At 45.9% G+C, this 15099-nt stretch overlaps 1 protein-coding gene across 1 annotated transcript; it reads left to right on the top strand.

Moving 5' to 3' along the window:
* The first annotated feature begins 11182 nt into the window (after positions 1–11182).
* Positions 11183–13461, top strand: LOC132208057 (ferritin, heavy subunit-like). The gene is made up of 4 exons (XM_059643804.1): positions 11183–11287; positions 12255–12401; positions 12975–13100; positions 13315–13461. The coding sequence occupies exons 1-4, from the start codon at positions 11186–11188 to the stop codon at positions 13459–13461; spliced, it is 522 nt and encodes a 173-aa protein (XP_059499787.1). The 5' UTR covers positions 11183–11185.
* Positions 13462–15099: the final 1638 nt, after the last annotated feature.

Genomic DNA, 15099 nt, shown 5'->3' with positions numbered 1-15099 from the left:
GAGGCTGTTTTCGTTAGAGAAAAGAAGGTTGAGAGGTGACTTAATTGAGACATCTAAGATAATCAAAGGGTTAGACAGGTTGGATAGGGAGAGCCTTTTTCCCAAGACGGAGACAGCGAGCACGAGGGGCATAGCTTTAAATTGAGGGGTGAAAGATATACGACAGATGTCAGAGGTAGTTTCTTTACTCAGAGAATAGCAAGGGTGTGGAACGTTTTGCCTGCAACGGTAGGAGATTCACCAACGTTAAGTACGTTTAAGTTGTCATTGGACAAGCATATGGACGTACATGGAATAGTGTAGGTTAGATGAGCTTCAGATCGGTATGACAGGTCGGCACAACGTCAAGGGCCGAAGGGCCTGTACTGTGCTGTCATGTTCTCTGTTCTATAACATAAAAGATGAATGCATTTAAGATTATCTTCATTAGAAGGGTGATGGGGTCGGGGGGGAACCTGACTGAGGTCAACAAAATCATGAGAACTATAGACAAGGTGAATAGCAAGAAGCTTTTTCCCAGAGTCGGGGATTCAATGACTCGGAGTCATGAGTTCAAAATAAGAGCAAAGTTTAGAGGGGATTTGGTTAGATTGCCTACAGTGTGGAAACAGGCCCTTTAAGCCAAAAATGTCCACACTGGCCCTTGAAGCATCCCACCAAAACCCCCCACACTTCTGAACGCTACGGGCAATTTATCATGTGGATGTGTGGCAAGCTCTTTACGCAGAGGTTGGAGGGTGCCTGGCACACTTTGCCTGTGGAGGTGGTAGACGAAGTCACGCAAGTGTCTTTTTAAGATGTATCAGGACAGGTACATGGATGGGCAGGGAGCAAAGGGATACTGACCCTAGAAAAGAGATGACAGACTTACACAGGATCTCGATCGGTGCAGGCTTGGAGGGCCGAAGGGCCTGTTCCTGTGCTGTGATTTTCTTTGTTCTTAAATGTGGAGTCAAGATAGTGACCAGGTTAGTTTCTGATTGAGGAGTGCCATTGATTAACATCAGATATGTTTCCCTTTCCTGCCTTTCTCTTCCCCACGGTTCTCTTACTTTGACCGGGATGATGTTGCCCTGCGTCACTTTGCTGAGTTCTTCAAGGAGCAGTCCCATGAGGAGCGGGAACACACTGAGAACCTGATGGCTTTCCAGAATAAACGTGGGGGCCGAATCCTCCTGCAGGACATCAAGGTTAGATTCTGAAGCCTTCTGTTTGCAGCTTTTCGTGAAATACCACTCAATTGTGGCTCGCTCAATCTGTTTAGCTTCAGGACTGAGCAAATACTGTATGAATGGGGGGGTTGCTCACCACAATACGATTCCCTTCACTAAAAGGAAACACTTTTGCACTTGTGATTGAACACCAGTTGGCAATTGTGATAATCCAGTATTCTGGATGGTGAGCACATATCGGTGTCTAACGCTGCTTTGGACAACATGAGGTGTCAAAAGGGAAAACAGAAATCTTTCAGGTGCGGATAGCATCAGTATGAAGCCTTTATACATCTCAAGATGTTTCTGATGCCTTGATATCACTCTAATCACAGCATAGCAGGATCTGTTTAGAAATGTCCCCTTCAAGAACAGTACCAAATACAGCATGTGTTTTACCAAGGTCAAGTTGGCCTGTAGTACCTCCCCTACAATGATGCGGGATAACTAACTGATCAGATGTAGACTAATGATACAACTGCCTGCTGAGCTGTGCTTTCTGTTCCTGCTTCCCTCCCTCCAGAAGCCAGAGCAGGATGAGTGGGGCAATGGTCTGGAGGCAATGCAGAGAGCTCTGCAGATGGAGAAGGTTGTGAACCAGAGTCTGCTGGATCTGCACAAACTGGCCTCTGGCAACACAGACCCTCATGTGAGTGTGGTGTATTTAAATCTGGGTTTCTGAATAAAAACAGTGATCAGACACTTGGTCCTTTTTGTTAGCCACAAGATCTCATTTGACATTGTGGAGGGTTTTCTTGGGTTATACCAACATCCTCCTGTTTCTAAAACTGAGCACTTTCGAAAGTATTTGGCAATCTCCATGACATCACTTCACTGCTCGGTCTCCCAAGCTGCATTTGGTCAGATTTAACCAGTTCCCCTCTTTGTCTTCCAGCTGTGTGACTTCCTGGAGAGGCACTACCTGGATGAGCAAGTGAAGATGATCAAGAAGCTGGGAGATCACATCACCAACCTGAAGAGACTGGGAGCCCCTGACAATGGCATGGGAGAGTACCTGTTTGACAGGCTCACACTCAGCTGAATGGGGTCAATATCTATATCTGTTGTACAAGGTGACCTCATTCTACTAAATGACTAGTTGTGCTCTGAGCAAATTAAAATAGTGTTCACCATGGAACTGAGCACAGTGTGTAATTTTCATAGCTTCTGGTTCTTGGAGCTTTTTGTGTTTTAATGTCTGATCATCAATCCTTTGTTCTTTGTGACAAGCTTTTGATTCAATGCCTGCCCCAGTACCTTGATCAGTGTTTGATTCTGCTGTATCTGGGGATTGAGTGGGCAATCCTTTAATTGGAAATTCCATAACTGGTAAGGTTGTTGACAGATAAATCAGCATTACTGACATGTACTCACAGGGACAAGTTTGCAGGACCAGCTTCTAATCAATACACTGACTGAAATCATTCCTTTGCCTAAAGGGTAGGCACTGATCTAATGCACTGTCCTTGGCCATGTGTTTGCATCTCTTTTAAATAAGGAGATTCTGGAAACCAGGAACACAACCTGCTGGGAAATCTCAGGTTGGGCAGCATTGGTAGGGAGAAGGGTTGAACAGAACCTGGACATGAGACACTCAATCATCTCTTGATTGACTTTGTTGCCTGACAGTGAGGTGTTTTCCAGCAATTTGTTCTCATGCCTAGATGTTAGTGATTTTAGTAGTTTGTAAAATTCCTCCTTACAAGACTAAGATACAATGCTTTTCCACAGTCTCTTTTTTTCTTTGACATAAGCAATTGCTCATGTCATTGTTCCCAGAGCTAGGGAATTAGTTTCTTCAGTATTTCCTTTATACATGTAGGAGAAGGAAAAATCTACCTTCTCTTAGAATGCTAACGTCTAGGAACGGCCATGCGAATGAAGCGGTGCCCACCTCGTTCCCTGTGTGATAATTTCTATTATTACCCTGCAACGAAGAGGTGACAAATACTGAGGATGCCTGGTGGAAAATCAAGCTAAAATACAAATACCATGTGCAGAATCGGCAGTTCCAATTTTTACGTTTATTAATCTTCAGCAGGAGAGCTGATCTGGCTGACCTGTGACTCCAAACAGTGCACTGTGGTGGCCTAATCACTATCAATCAGCCCTGAATTACAATGTGACTGGTTTGTGTAAGTGCTTTAACAGGATCAGGCTATCACTGACAGGCAGCATTTATTATCCATCTCTGATTACCCACCCAGCCCATGAGTAATTCAAATTAAACCCCTTTGCTCTGCCTGTGGCGTTACGCAAAGGCCCGATCAGGTAAGGATGGCAGTTTCTTACGAACAAGGACATTAGTGAACCAGAAGAGGCTTGTTTGGACCATCTCTTCTGGAAAGAGAATGATGTGCATGAAATTCTGTCAAGTCAGACAGTATCAGGATTACAGGTGTCAGTCTAACACTCCAGAATGTTGACAGCCTCCAGCAAACGAGCAGCCACTTTCGTCTATCCTTCCACCACTGACATACGCAGAGACTGCAATATATACCATGTACCAAATGCTGTAGGAATCCACCAAAGCTCCTCAGCCAACTTCTTAAAACCGTAACTACTTTCCATCGGACAAGGGCAGATGATATGTGGGAACTTTTTGAGTGCGAGCAGCAGCGGAGGCAAGACGGACCCGGAAGACTGCAGCTAAGGTAAAGCAGTTTATTTTTAAAACTACTTACCGGTAGCGGGCAGCGGTGTTTTTTTTTGCTCTTTCAGAGAAGGAGCGGGAGCATCAGAGGAAGTGACGAGGACCAGAGGGGCAGCCGGGAAGGAAAGCAGTGAGTATAAATACTCACCCTTCGACGCCAACGGCCTTTTTGAGTGCGAGCAGCAGCGGAGGCAAGACGGACCCGGAAGACTGCAGCTAAGGTAAAGCAGTTTATTTTTAAAATTACTTACCGGTAGCGGGCAGCGGTGTTTTTTTTTGCTCTTTCAGAGAAGGAGCGGGAGCATCAGAGGAAGTGACGAGGACCAGAGGGGCAGCCGGGAAGGAAAGCAGTGACCATATATATCAGCAAGGCGGCTTAACCCGAGACTCTACAACTGTAGTGTCTCCCACCCGCCCTCCTCCTCTAACCTAGTTAATAAGGTAAGGTTCATTCTAAACTTTCTCTATTGAACATAAGTTTGTTATTAATTTGTTATTATTACTTGAAGTGAGCTTTCTGCTTTAGTACTGAGTGGGTGTTCAGATAAGTGGGGTATGGATGCTAGGGCAGTTGCTTGCTCCTCCTGCAAAATGTGGCAGTTGGGAGATGTGGCACACGTCTCCGCTGGCTACATCTGCGGGAAGTGCACCCAGCTACAGCTCCTTGAAAACCGTGTTAGGGAAATGGAGCTGGAGCTGGATGAACTACGGATCATTCGGGAGGCAGAGGGGGTAATTGAGAGGAGTTATCGGGAGTTGGTCACTCCTAAGGCTCAGGACGAGGATAGATGGGTTACAGTTAGGGGGAGGAAAGGGGACAGACAGACAGGGCAGAGATCCCCTGTGGGCATTCCCCTCAGCAATAAGTATACCGTTTTGGATACTGCTGGGGGGGTTGACCTACCAGAGGAAAGCCATAGTAGTCAGTTCTCTGGCACTGAGCCTGACACTGTGGCAAAGAAGGGAAGGGGGCAGAATAGAAAAGTACTCGTGGTAGGGGACTCGATAGTTAGGGGAATCGACAGGAGATTTTGTGGGCAAGATCGGGATTCCCGGAAGGTATGTTGCCTCCCTGGTGCCAGGGTCCGGGACGTCTCCGATCGGGTGTATAAAGTTCTGAAAGGGGAGGGTGAACAGCCAGAAATCGTGTTACATATTGGCACAAATGATATAGCCAGAAATAGGTTTGAGGATATAAAAAGTGATTTCAGGGAGTTAGGATGGAAGCTGCAGAGCAGGACGAACAGAGTAGTGTTCTCTGGTTTACTACCAGTGCCACGAGATAGCGAGGTGAGGAACAGGGAGCGGGCGCAGCTGAACACGTGGCTACGCAGCTGGTGTAGGAGGGAGGGTTTCAGATATGTTGATAATTGGGATGCCTTCTGGGGAAGGTGGGACCTGTACAAGAAGGACGGGTTGCATCTGAACTGGAAGGGGACCAATGTCCTGGGTGGAAGGTTTGCTCGAGTAGTTCGAGAGGGTTTAAACTAGTATGGCAGGGGGGTGGGAACCTGAGCTGTATACCAGAGGTGAGCGTTGATGCAGGTGAGGCAGTAGCAAGAGGTAGACCAGCTAGTGGGAAGGATTTTCCTGGGAAGGAACCAAGGGATCGGTTAAAGTGTGTTTGCTTTAATGCAAGGAGTATCAGGAATAAAAGTGATGAACTTAGAGCATGGATCAGTACCTGGTGCTATGATGTTGTGGCCATAACAGAGACATGGGTTTCTCATGGGCTGGAATGGTTGCTGGATATTCCAGGGTTTAGAACATTTAAAAAGAATAGGGAGGGGGGAAAAAGAGGAGGGGGTGTAGCACTACTAATCAGAGAGGGTATCACAGCTACAGAAGCTTCCATTGTCGAGGAAGATCTGCCTACTGAGTCAGTATGGGTGGAAATTAGGAACAGCAAGGGAGTAGTCACCTCGTTAGGGGTTTACTACAGGCCCCCCAATAGCAGCAGGGAGATTGTAGAAAGCATAGGTCGACAGATTTTGGAAAAGTGTGGACGCAGTAGGGTTGTTGTAATGGGTGACTTTAACTTTCCTAATATTGATTGGAACCTCCTTCGAGCAGAAGGATTTGAATGGAGCTGTTTTTGTAAGGTGTGTTCAGGAGGGTTTCCTAACGCAGTACGTTGACAGGCCGACGAGGGGAGAGGCCATTCTAGACTTGGTGCTCGGAAACGAGCCGGGGCAGGTATCAGATCTTGTGGTGGGAGAGCATTTTGGTGATAGTGACCATAACACTCTCTCATTCTACATAGCTATGGAGAAGGAGAGGATTAGGCAGAATGGGAGGATATTTAATTGGGGAAGAGGAAACTATGATGCGATTAGACACGAGTTAGGAAGCATGGACTGGGAGCAGTTGTTCCATGGTAAGGGAACTATAGACATGTGGAGATGGTTTAAGGAACAGTTGTTGGGAGTGATGAGTAAATATGTCCCTCTGAGACAGGCAAGACGGGGTAAGATAAAGGAACCTTGGATGACGAGAGCGGTGGAGCTTCTAGTGAAAAGGAAGAAGGTAGCTTACATAAGGTGGAGGAAGCTAGGGTCAAGTTCAGCTAGAGAGGATTACATGCAGGCAAGGAAGGAGCTCAAAAATGGTCTGAGGAGAGCCAGGAGGGGGCACGAGAAAGGCTTGGCAGAAGGAATCCGGGAAAACACAAAGGCATTTTACACTTACGTGAGGAATAAGAGAATGGTCAAAGAAAGAGTAGGGCCGATCAGGGATAGCATAGGGAACTTGTGTGTGGAGCCTGAGGAGGTAGGGGAAGCCCTAAATGAGTTTTTTGCTTCTGTCTTTACGAAAGAAACGACCTGTGTAGTGAATGAAACCTTTTGAAGAGCAGGTGTGCATGCTGGAATGGATAGAGATAGAGGAAGCTGATGTACTGAAAATTTTGTCAAACATTAAGATTGACAAGTCGCCAGGCCCGGATCAGATTTGTCCTCGGCTGCTTTGGGAAGCGAGAAATGCAATTGCTTCGCCACTTGCGAAGATCTTTGCATCCTCGCTCTCCACTGGAGTCGTACCTGAGGACTGGAGAGAGGCAAATGTAATTCCTCTCTTCAAGAAAGGAAATAGGGAAATCCCCGGCAATTATAGACCGGTAAGTCTCACGTCTGTCGTCTGCAAGGTGTTAGAAAGGATTCTGAGGGATAAGATTTATGACCATCTGGAAGAGCATGGCTTGATCAAATACAGTCAACACGGCTTTGTGAGGGGTAGGTCATGCCTTACAAACCTTATCGAGTTTTTTGAGGATGTGACTAGTAAGGTTGATGAGGGTCAAGCTGTGGATGTGGTGTATATGGACTTCAGTAAGGCATTTGATAAGGTTCCCCATGGAAGGCTCATTCAGAAGGTCAGGAGGAATGGGATACAGGGGAACTTAGCTGCTTGGATACAGAATTGGCTGGCCAACAGAAGACAGCGAGTGGTAGTAGAAGGAAAATATTCTGCCTGGAAGTCAGTGGTGAGTGGGGTTCCACAGGGCTCTGTCCTTGGGCCTCTACTGTTTGTAATTTTTATTAATGACTTGGACGAGGGAATTGAAGGATGGGTCAGCAAGTTTGCAGACGACACAAAGGTCGGAGGTGTCGTTGACAGTGTAGAGGGCTGTTGTAGGCTGCAGCGGGACATTGACAGGATGCAGAGATGGGCTGAGAGGTGGCAGATGGAGTTCAACCTGGATAAATGCGAGGTGATGCATTTTGGAAGGTCGAATTTGAAAACTGAGTACAGGATTAAGGATAGGATTCTTGGCAGCGTGGAGGAACAGAGGGATCTTGGTGTGCAGATACATAGATCCCTTAAAATGGCCACCCAAGTGGACAGGGTTGTTAAGAAAGCATATGGTGTTTTGGCTTTCATTAACAGGGGGATTGAGTTTAAGAGTCGTGAGATCTTGTTGCAGCTCTATAAAACTTTGGTTAGACCGCACTTGGAATACTGCGTCCAGTTCTGGGCGCCCTATTATAGGAAAGATGTGGATGCTTTGGAGAGGGTTCAGAGGAGGTTTACCAGGATGCTGCCTGGACTGGAGGGCTTATCTTATGAAGAGAGGTTGACTGAGCTCGGTCTCTTTTCATTGGAGAAAAGGAGGAGGAGAGGGGACCTAATTGAGGTATACAAGATAATGAGAGGCATAGATAGAGTCGATAGCCAGAGACTATTTCCCAGGGCAGAAATGGCTAGCACGAGGGGTCATAGTTTTAAGCTGGTTGGTGGAAAGTATAGAGGGGATGTCAGAGGCAGGTTCTTTACGCAGAGAGTTGTGAGAGCATGGAATGCGTTGCCAGCAGCAGTTGTGGAAGCAAGGTCATTGGGGTCATTTAAGAGACTGCTGGACATGCATATGGTCACAGAAATTTGAGGGTGCATCCATGAGGATCAATGGTCGGCACAACATTGTGGGCTGAAGGGCCTGTTCTGTGCTGTACTGTTCTATGTTCTATGTTCTAACACCACGTTCTACACCAAACCACCGATCAGCTGGTGTTGGAAACATCGCTCCCAGGTTCCCTCCCTAACAGCAGTATGGGTTTGATTACACCAAATGGGCAACAGTAATGCAAGAAGGCAAGTCACCACATTCTCTAAACTAATGTTGGCCCTGATCTCTGAGGGGTTCAAATACCTCTGGATGAAGAGGTTTTGGTGAAATGGTCAAGTTCCTGTTCAACCACAGCCGGAGTGCACAGTTCTGGCAGGTTCGACCCAAAGATGGTTATGCACGGAATTTCTGGAAGTAACCTGGACAGAGAGATGGTTAATTCATGATAACGGCTTGTCCAGTCCCTCTGTGTAGGAAGTTAAGGGATGGCTGTAATTGATAATTTTCAGAGGATTAATGGATTTGACAGGGTAGAGAGGAAAGAACCCATTTCTTCTCAATGATCATCTCGGACTGTGCGCAGAATGGGATGACAATCTTCACATTAGAACTACATCATCCAGGATAATATCAAAAACAATTTCTTTGTGGAAAGGACAATATCTGCACACACAGATATTTACTGCACAAGGTTTGATGTTGCCAATCACTTTCCAATTTCAACAAAAAAAAGTGAGTAATGCATTTTTGTCAAAGAAACACAAAGTCAAAACAGGCTCGATGTTACAAATCTGATGTGAGTACAGGAGCTCAGCGACTTTCAGTTTCAAGTATGTGATTATCTGAAAGTGGTCAGGCAGGATGAAGCTGTTATTAATGGAGATTGAGCCACTTTTGTGAACCTTGTGTTTTCAAATTGAGGCATCGAGTATAAAAGCAACGAATTGATGTTACACCTCTACAAATCATTGGTTAGACCACATTTCCATTATGTACTCAGTTCTGGGCGTGACATTCAAGGAAGGATGTGAAAAACCTCAAAAGTGTTCAAAGGTGATTTATTACAATGACCCCAGGAATGGGGAATTTTAGATACACGGAAAGATTAAGGAAAATGGGGGAAATCTCCTTGTAGGTGACCTTATTGACGTGATCAAAACTATGATCAATTTTGTCAGAGTAAAGCAGGATATTCTGATTTCAGCAGTTGACTTGTCAGTGACGAGGGGTCACAGTTTGTCAGTAGGGGAGATCAGAGTGAAATGGTTAGAAAACTCTTTGCTCAGAAAGTTGTTCGGATTTGGAATGTGCTGCCTGGGAGAGTGACGGAGGTCGATTCCATGGTTGGTTTCAGAACAAGAGTTGGATATGTCGTTGGAAGTGACGAATTTAGAGAGTGACAGAGATAGGGCTGGAAAGTGAGACTAATCAGGTAGCTCTTTCAGAAGCTATTACAGGAACGGTGGGCTGAACGGCCTCCTGTTGTGAAAAACGCTCTGAATTTCCACTCAGGAAATTCTGAGAGTTTGGGGACGGGGTTTGAATTCCACCTGTAGAAGGCACCTTTAATGTGGGAAAGCTGTTACACGCCAGCAGAGACATGGTCCTTTACACAAGGTAGACCCAGTTCCACTGGCAAAGAAATGTTGACTGGGGATCCCCCCACTGCTGACCAACACCCACTGTCACAGCCAACGATCGCACACACCTATCTTCCACCTGGATGGCCGCTGGGGACTGGTTTTGCATTGCACTTTATCAGGACCCTCCCCTCGATCGTACCATCCTGGGTGGCCCTGCCAGGAGGTGAAATCCTCTTCACTTATCACTCTGAGAACCAACAGAACACTCGAGGCTTTCCATCACTGCGAGGTGACAATCCACGGGCAGGAGCTGGAGGCAGGGAGATTCTGCTCAGGTACAGACCCACCACAGAATCGGAGAATTGTTATGGCACAGCAGGAGGCCATTCGGTCCTTTGTGCCTGTACCTGTTCTGGTTGTTTTCTAAATCTGCCTGTAGAGATGATTTAAGATCTCTGGATCTGGTAGGAACTTGTACCAAGGCCTCCTGGTCCACAGCTAGGGACATGACCCCTTAACCACAAGACCCTGGCTGCGCTAGTTGCACAAACGTGGAATCATAGAAAATAAATGTTGAGTCGGCCATTCATCCCTTCCAGCCTGCTCTGCCATTCCATGTGATTGTGGCTGATTCCATAACTCAGCACCATATTCTCACCCTCTCTGCATTCCCTTTTGATCCAGCCCTCAAAGCTCTCCCCAATTCCTGTTTTGGCTTCAATCCTTTTCTGTGGCAGAGAATTCCACAGGATCCACCACCCCGCCCCCCGAGGTGAAGAGATTTCTCCTCACCTCAGTTCTAAATGTATCCTTAGACTGCAAACCCTGGTCCTGAACTCCCCCATAATCAGGAACATCCTTCCTGTCTTTTCCACAGCTGACACTGTTACAATTTTCTATGATCCAGAGACAATTTCCCAACTTTCTTTCCCAAATCCCAGCATAACAAGCTGAGAAACTGATGCCCCTCTTCCTCATTGAATCCCTCGTGCAGTTGCTCACAACCACCTTAATTAAAAAAAATGTGAAAACTTTTCTCAAACCAAATTGACTTATTTTAAAAAAGAACCAAATGACCCATGACCTGATTGAGTGGTGCAGAAGGTTTGAGATGCCGAATGGCCTCCTGCTGTTCCAATCACAGAATAACCATCCAGACCTGGCTCTCATCTCCACCTCTGATCAGCTCTGCTTAACACACCCTCCCCCTCTCTCTCATTGGTGCCTGTATGCAGGGGTGGTTCCTGATTGGCCACCAGCAACTGTCAGTCATCATCAGTTCTGCCTCTCTCTGTGTGACTGCAGGATGGTCCCAGGACTATAAATACAAGAGCCTGTGGGAGAGAGAGACTTAGTTCTAGAGTTTTCTTGGTGCTTGTGAGCAGGAATAGTGAAGATGGTTTCCCAAGTGTGTCAGAACTACCACCAGGACTGTGAGGATGCTGTTAACAAGCAGATCAACCTGGAGCTCTATTCCTCCTATGTTTACCTCTCCATGGTGAGCTTTGTGGAATTGAAGCCTGTGCTATGATAGTGTTGACCTGTTTGGTTTTTATGCTGGGTTAATGAATTAGCTGTAACATGTATTATTTTCTGTGGCCCTTCCCCTGTTGTAATCTAGTGCAGGTCTTATCACTGACTCTCTGTTCAAAACTTGACCACTGTCTTCATGTCCAACTGGCTCCTGGATGTGGATGCCCAGCTTGCTGTCTCTGGACAATGTAACCCTTGGTGATTTTTTTCATCTAACTCTGGAGGGATGATCTGGTCTTGGTCAATAATTAATTTTTGTAAAACTTTGGTTGTATTCCTTTTCTCAACAAAAGCTTTTCCTGACACAAATATACTCCTTTTTTAAAACCTTGCCCTATTCACCGGACTGTCTTGTGCTCAAGATGTCAAGTTCCCTGAACTAAAAGAACAGCTGCTGCTAGACATTAAACACTAACAAAAATAGCTAGAAAAGCTCTACAGAGCTGGAAGAAATCCAAGCTCTGGGTCCATTGACCCTTTCTCAGAAGTGGCTTTGAGCTATGCAATGTGAGGAAAGGGGCACATTTTCAGACTATGTATGTGTTTTTTTTTCTTTCTCTCTCTAACAAAGCAGTTAAAATTCTGTGGAGTGGGTGGTAGGACACTGCGGTTATTCAGGTGGGTGATAGTGATAATGAGACTGCTGACTGAGCTTTCTGGTTGTGTTAATGAACACATGTCCCTTCATTCAGTTGGACAGGGGCCGAACTGGTCTCCACCTCCTGAACAATAGTGTTTCTAACCTGCAGAGCACGGATGTCTAATGGCTCTAGACAGCTCTCCCCTTCATCATCCATGGAAGGTGACTTCCTGCTTTGTCTGTTTTTTTAACCACTTAAATGTGGAATCCAGATGGTGCCCAGGTTAGTTCCAGAGTGAGGAGTGTCATTCATGAATTTCAGACAGTTTCCTTTCAGCCTCTCTTCCCACAGTTCTCTTACTTTGACCGGGATGATGTTGCCCTGCATCACTTTGCTGAGTTCTTCAAGGAGCAGTCCCATGAGGAACGGGAACACGCTGAGAAACTGATGGCATTCCAGAATAAACGTGGAGGTCGAGTCCTCCTGCAGGACATTAAGGTTAGATTCTGAAGCCTTCTGTTTGCAGCTTTTTGTGAGCAGCTACAATCGACTGGTATCTCCATCTATTTAGCTTTAGCCTTGAACAAATACTGTGTGAAGGGGAGGGTGTTCACCAAAATAGGATTCCTTTAGGTTGAAAGGAAATACTCTGCACTTATGAGGGCAATTGAGAGGAACCAGAATAGTGAGTAGATATCAATGTGAATGACTCTCCTTCAGACAGAATGAGGTAACAAAAGCTAAGACAGGAAATTGTTGCACTGTGGAAAGTAGCAGTGTCCAGCCTTTCTGAATCTGGAAGATGTTTCTAACACCACAATAGTGAAGCCAGGAACTACTTCCATTGGTACCTATTCTCTACATGTGAATTCTGAGAATCTACATTAACAGTAGAATGTGTTTAGAAAATTTGTTATTCCCTCAGTACAAAATCTAGTTGTTGTCTTCAAATTAAAGTTGGTTTGCAGTACCTCCCCTACAATGATGAGGGATAACTAACTGATCAGATGTAGACTAATGATACAACTGCCTGCTGAACTGTGCTTTCTGTTCCTGCTTCCCTCCCTCCAGAAGCCAGAGCAGGATGAGTGGGGCAGTGGTCTGGAGGCAATGCAGAGAGCTCTGCAGATGGAGAAGGATGTGAACCAGAGTCTGCTGGATCTGCACAAACTCGCCTCTGGCCACACTGACCCTCATGTGAGTTTGTAAACTTTCTTCTTGGAAGAAAGTGGTGTGTTTGTGCACTCTCTGGGTAAAAATCCAATTACCTTCTCCCAGCCTCCTGCAGGCTGTTAAAACAAACTTACAAATGCATCACCTCAGTGGACCTCCACCTGGTTGTGATGGTCACATCTGTCATGGGGGTCACTTTCAGACACTTTTGATCCTCTGGATTAATTTTCTCTTCCAGCTGTGTGACTTCCTGGAGAGGCAATACTTGGATGAGCAAGTGAAGATGATCAAGAAGCTGGGAGATCACATCACCAACCTGAAGAGACTGGGAGCCCCTGACAATGGCATGGGAGAGTACCTGTTTGACAGGCTCACACTCGGCTGAATGGGGTCAATAATGTGTATGTTGTACATGGTGACATAATGCTAGTAACTTGGTTGTGCTCTGAGCAAATTAAAATAGTGTTCACCATGCAACTGAGTACTTTGCATAATTTCACAGCTGCTTCTGGCTCTTGGTATTGCTGTTTGACACCTGATCATGAAGTGTTTTTCTGTTCTGATTAACCTTTGATTCAATGCCTGCCCCACTGGCTTGCTCCTTTTCTCTTGTTTGTAGGAATTAGGTGGGCAATCCTTGTAGTGGAAATTCCACAAGTGTTCAGTTTGGGTTTTTTTGGCTAGTAAGCAGTGTTGTATTGACTTCTTTATTCCAAACCAGCTTCTGGTCAATATCTTCAGTGAAACCAGCCCCCTGTCTCAATGTTAGACACTGCCCTTGCAAATGTTTAGGTCTCTTTTGTAAATCAGCAGGGGCAGGAAATAGCAAGTTTGGGGAGCATCTGTGGAGAGAAAACTGTTCAGTCCCAGGACCCAAGCTTTCCAGCAATTTTGTTGTCGCACTTCAAATCTAATGATTTGAGCATACATTCACTCTTTTTGGAACAGGAATATATATAGCAGAACATCCAGCATTTCAGATGCACTGATCTTTAGCATTTAGATAAGCAATTGTGTCCAGATCTGGGAAATCGGTTTCTCTCTTTTGCTGCGGTGGTGGAAGGAGTGAGGGCAGTGGCTGTTTGTAGGAGAATGGCAAAGTTTGTTTTCTTGTGTATCAGTCTCTCTGCTTCTAGACAATGATCCTGATTACGTAATGAAGCAGCCCACCTTCGAGCCCCTGTGCTAGAACTTCATCACTTCTCTGCAGTCTAAGGACGCCAAATGCTCATGACACCAGGAGAAAATAAAGCTCGAACCCAAATGCCACTGGCAGAAAGCAGCAGTTCCTATTCTTAGCAAGGAAATAAGCTCTCCTGATGTAGATTGACTGACTGGAATGTACCTACACCTGCAGAGCACTCTGGCTGCCGAATTACTGATGCTCAGGGGTGACAGATTCCTTTATAAAAAGGATGAGGATGTCTCTGAGCTGACACCATTTATCCATTTCCGATTGCCCCCCGCCAAAGCCAGGTCAGAGTGTCACGCTTTGCTGTGGTTGCAGTGTCATATGCAGGCCAGACTAAGTAAGGATGCATTTTTGACACTGAATTTAATGCTACTCATCAGTTTCTTAATTCTAGAACTCCAGAGAGTTGTTGCACAGAATTAGAAGATCAGTCCACCACTCCAGAAATGTGATGGCCTCCCGCTCCCACCAGCCACGAGATTCATTCTTTGCACCACTGACACACACAGAGTACACTGTGTACTGCCTCCCAAAAGCTGCAGAAATCCACCATCGCTCCTGAGACAATACTTTCCATAGCCCTAATTACGTGCCATGGGAGAAAAGCATCTGATACAGGGGAACACCACCCCCTCTAACTACTCCACCAAGCGACATGCCATCCTGAGTTGGAAACGTGACCCGCCATGCTCCAGGGTCGGTGGATCAGAATCCTGGAATTCCCTCACTCAGAACATTATGGATCTGACGACAGCAAATAGGCAACAGCAATTCAAGAAGGAAAGCCACCACATTCTCTCATGGTGAGCCTGATCTCAGACCGGGTCCAAT

Source organism: Stegostoma tigrinum, unplaced genomic scaffold (assembly GCF_030684315.1).
Source record: "Stegostoma tigrinum isolate sSteTig4 unplaced genomic scaffold, sSteTig4.hap1 scaffold_275, whole genome shotgun sequence".
Taxonomy (NCBI): domain Eukaryota; kingdom Metazoa; phylum Chordata; class Chondrichthyes; order Orectolobiformes; family Stegostomatidae; genus Stegostoma; species Stegostoma tigrinum.
Note: the sequence above shows the minus strand (reverse complement) of the source record. Positions and strands in the feature narration are given on the sequence as shown.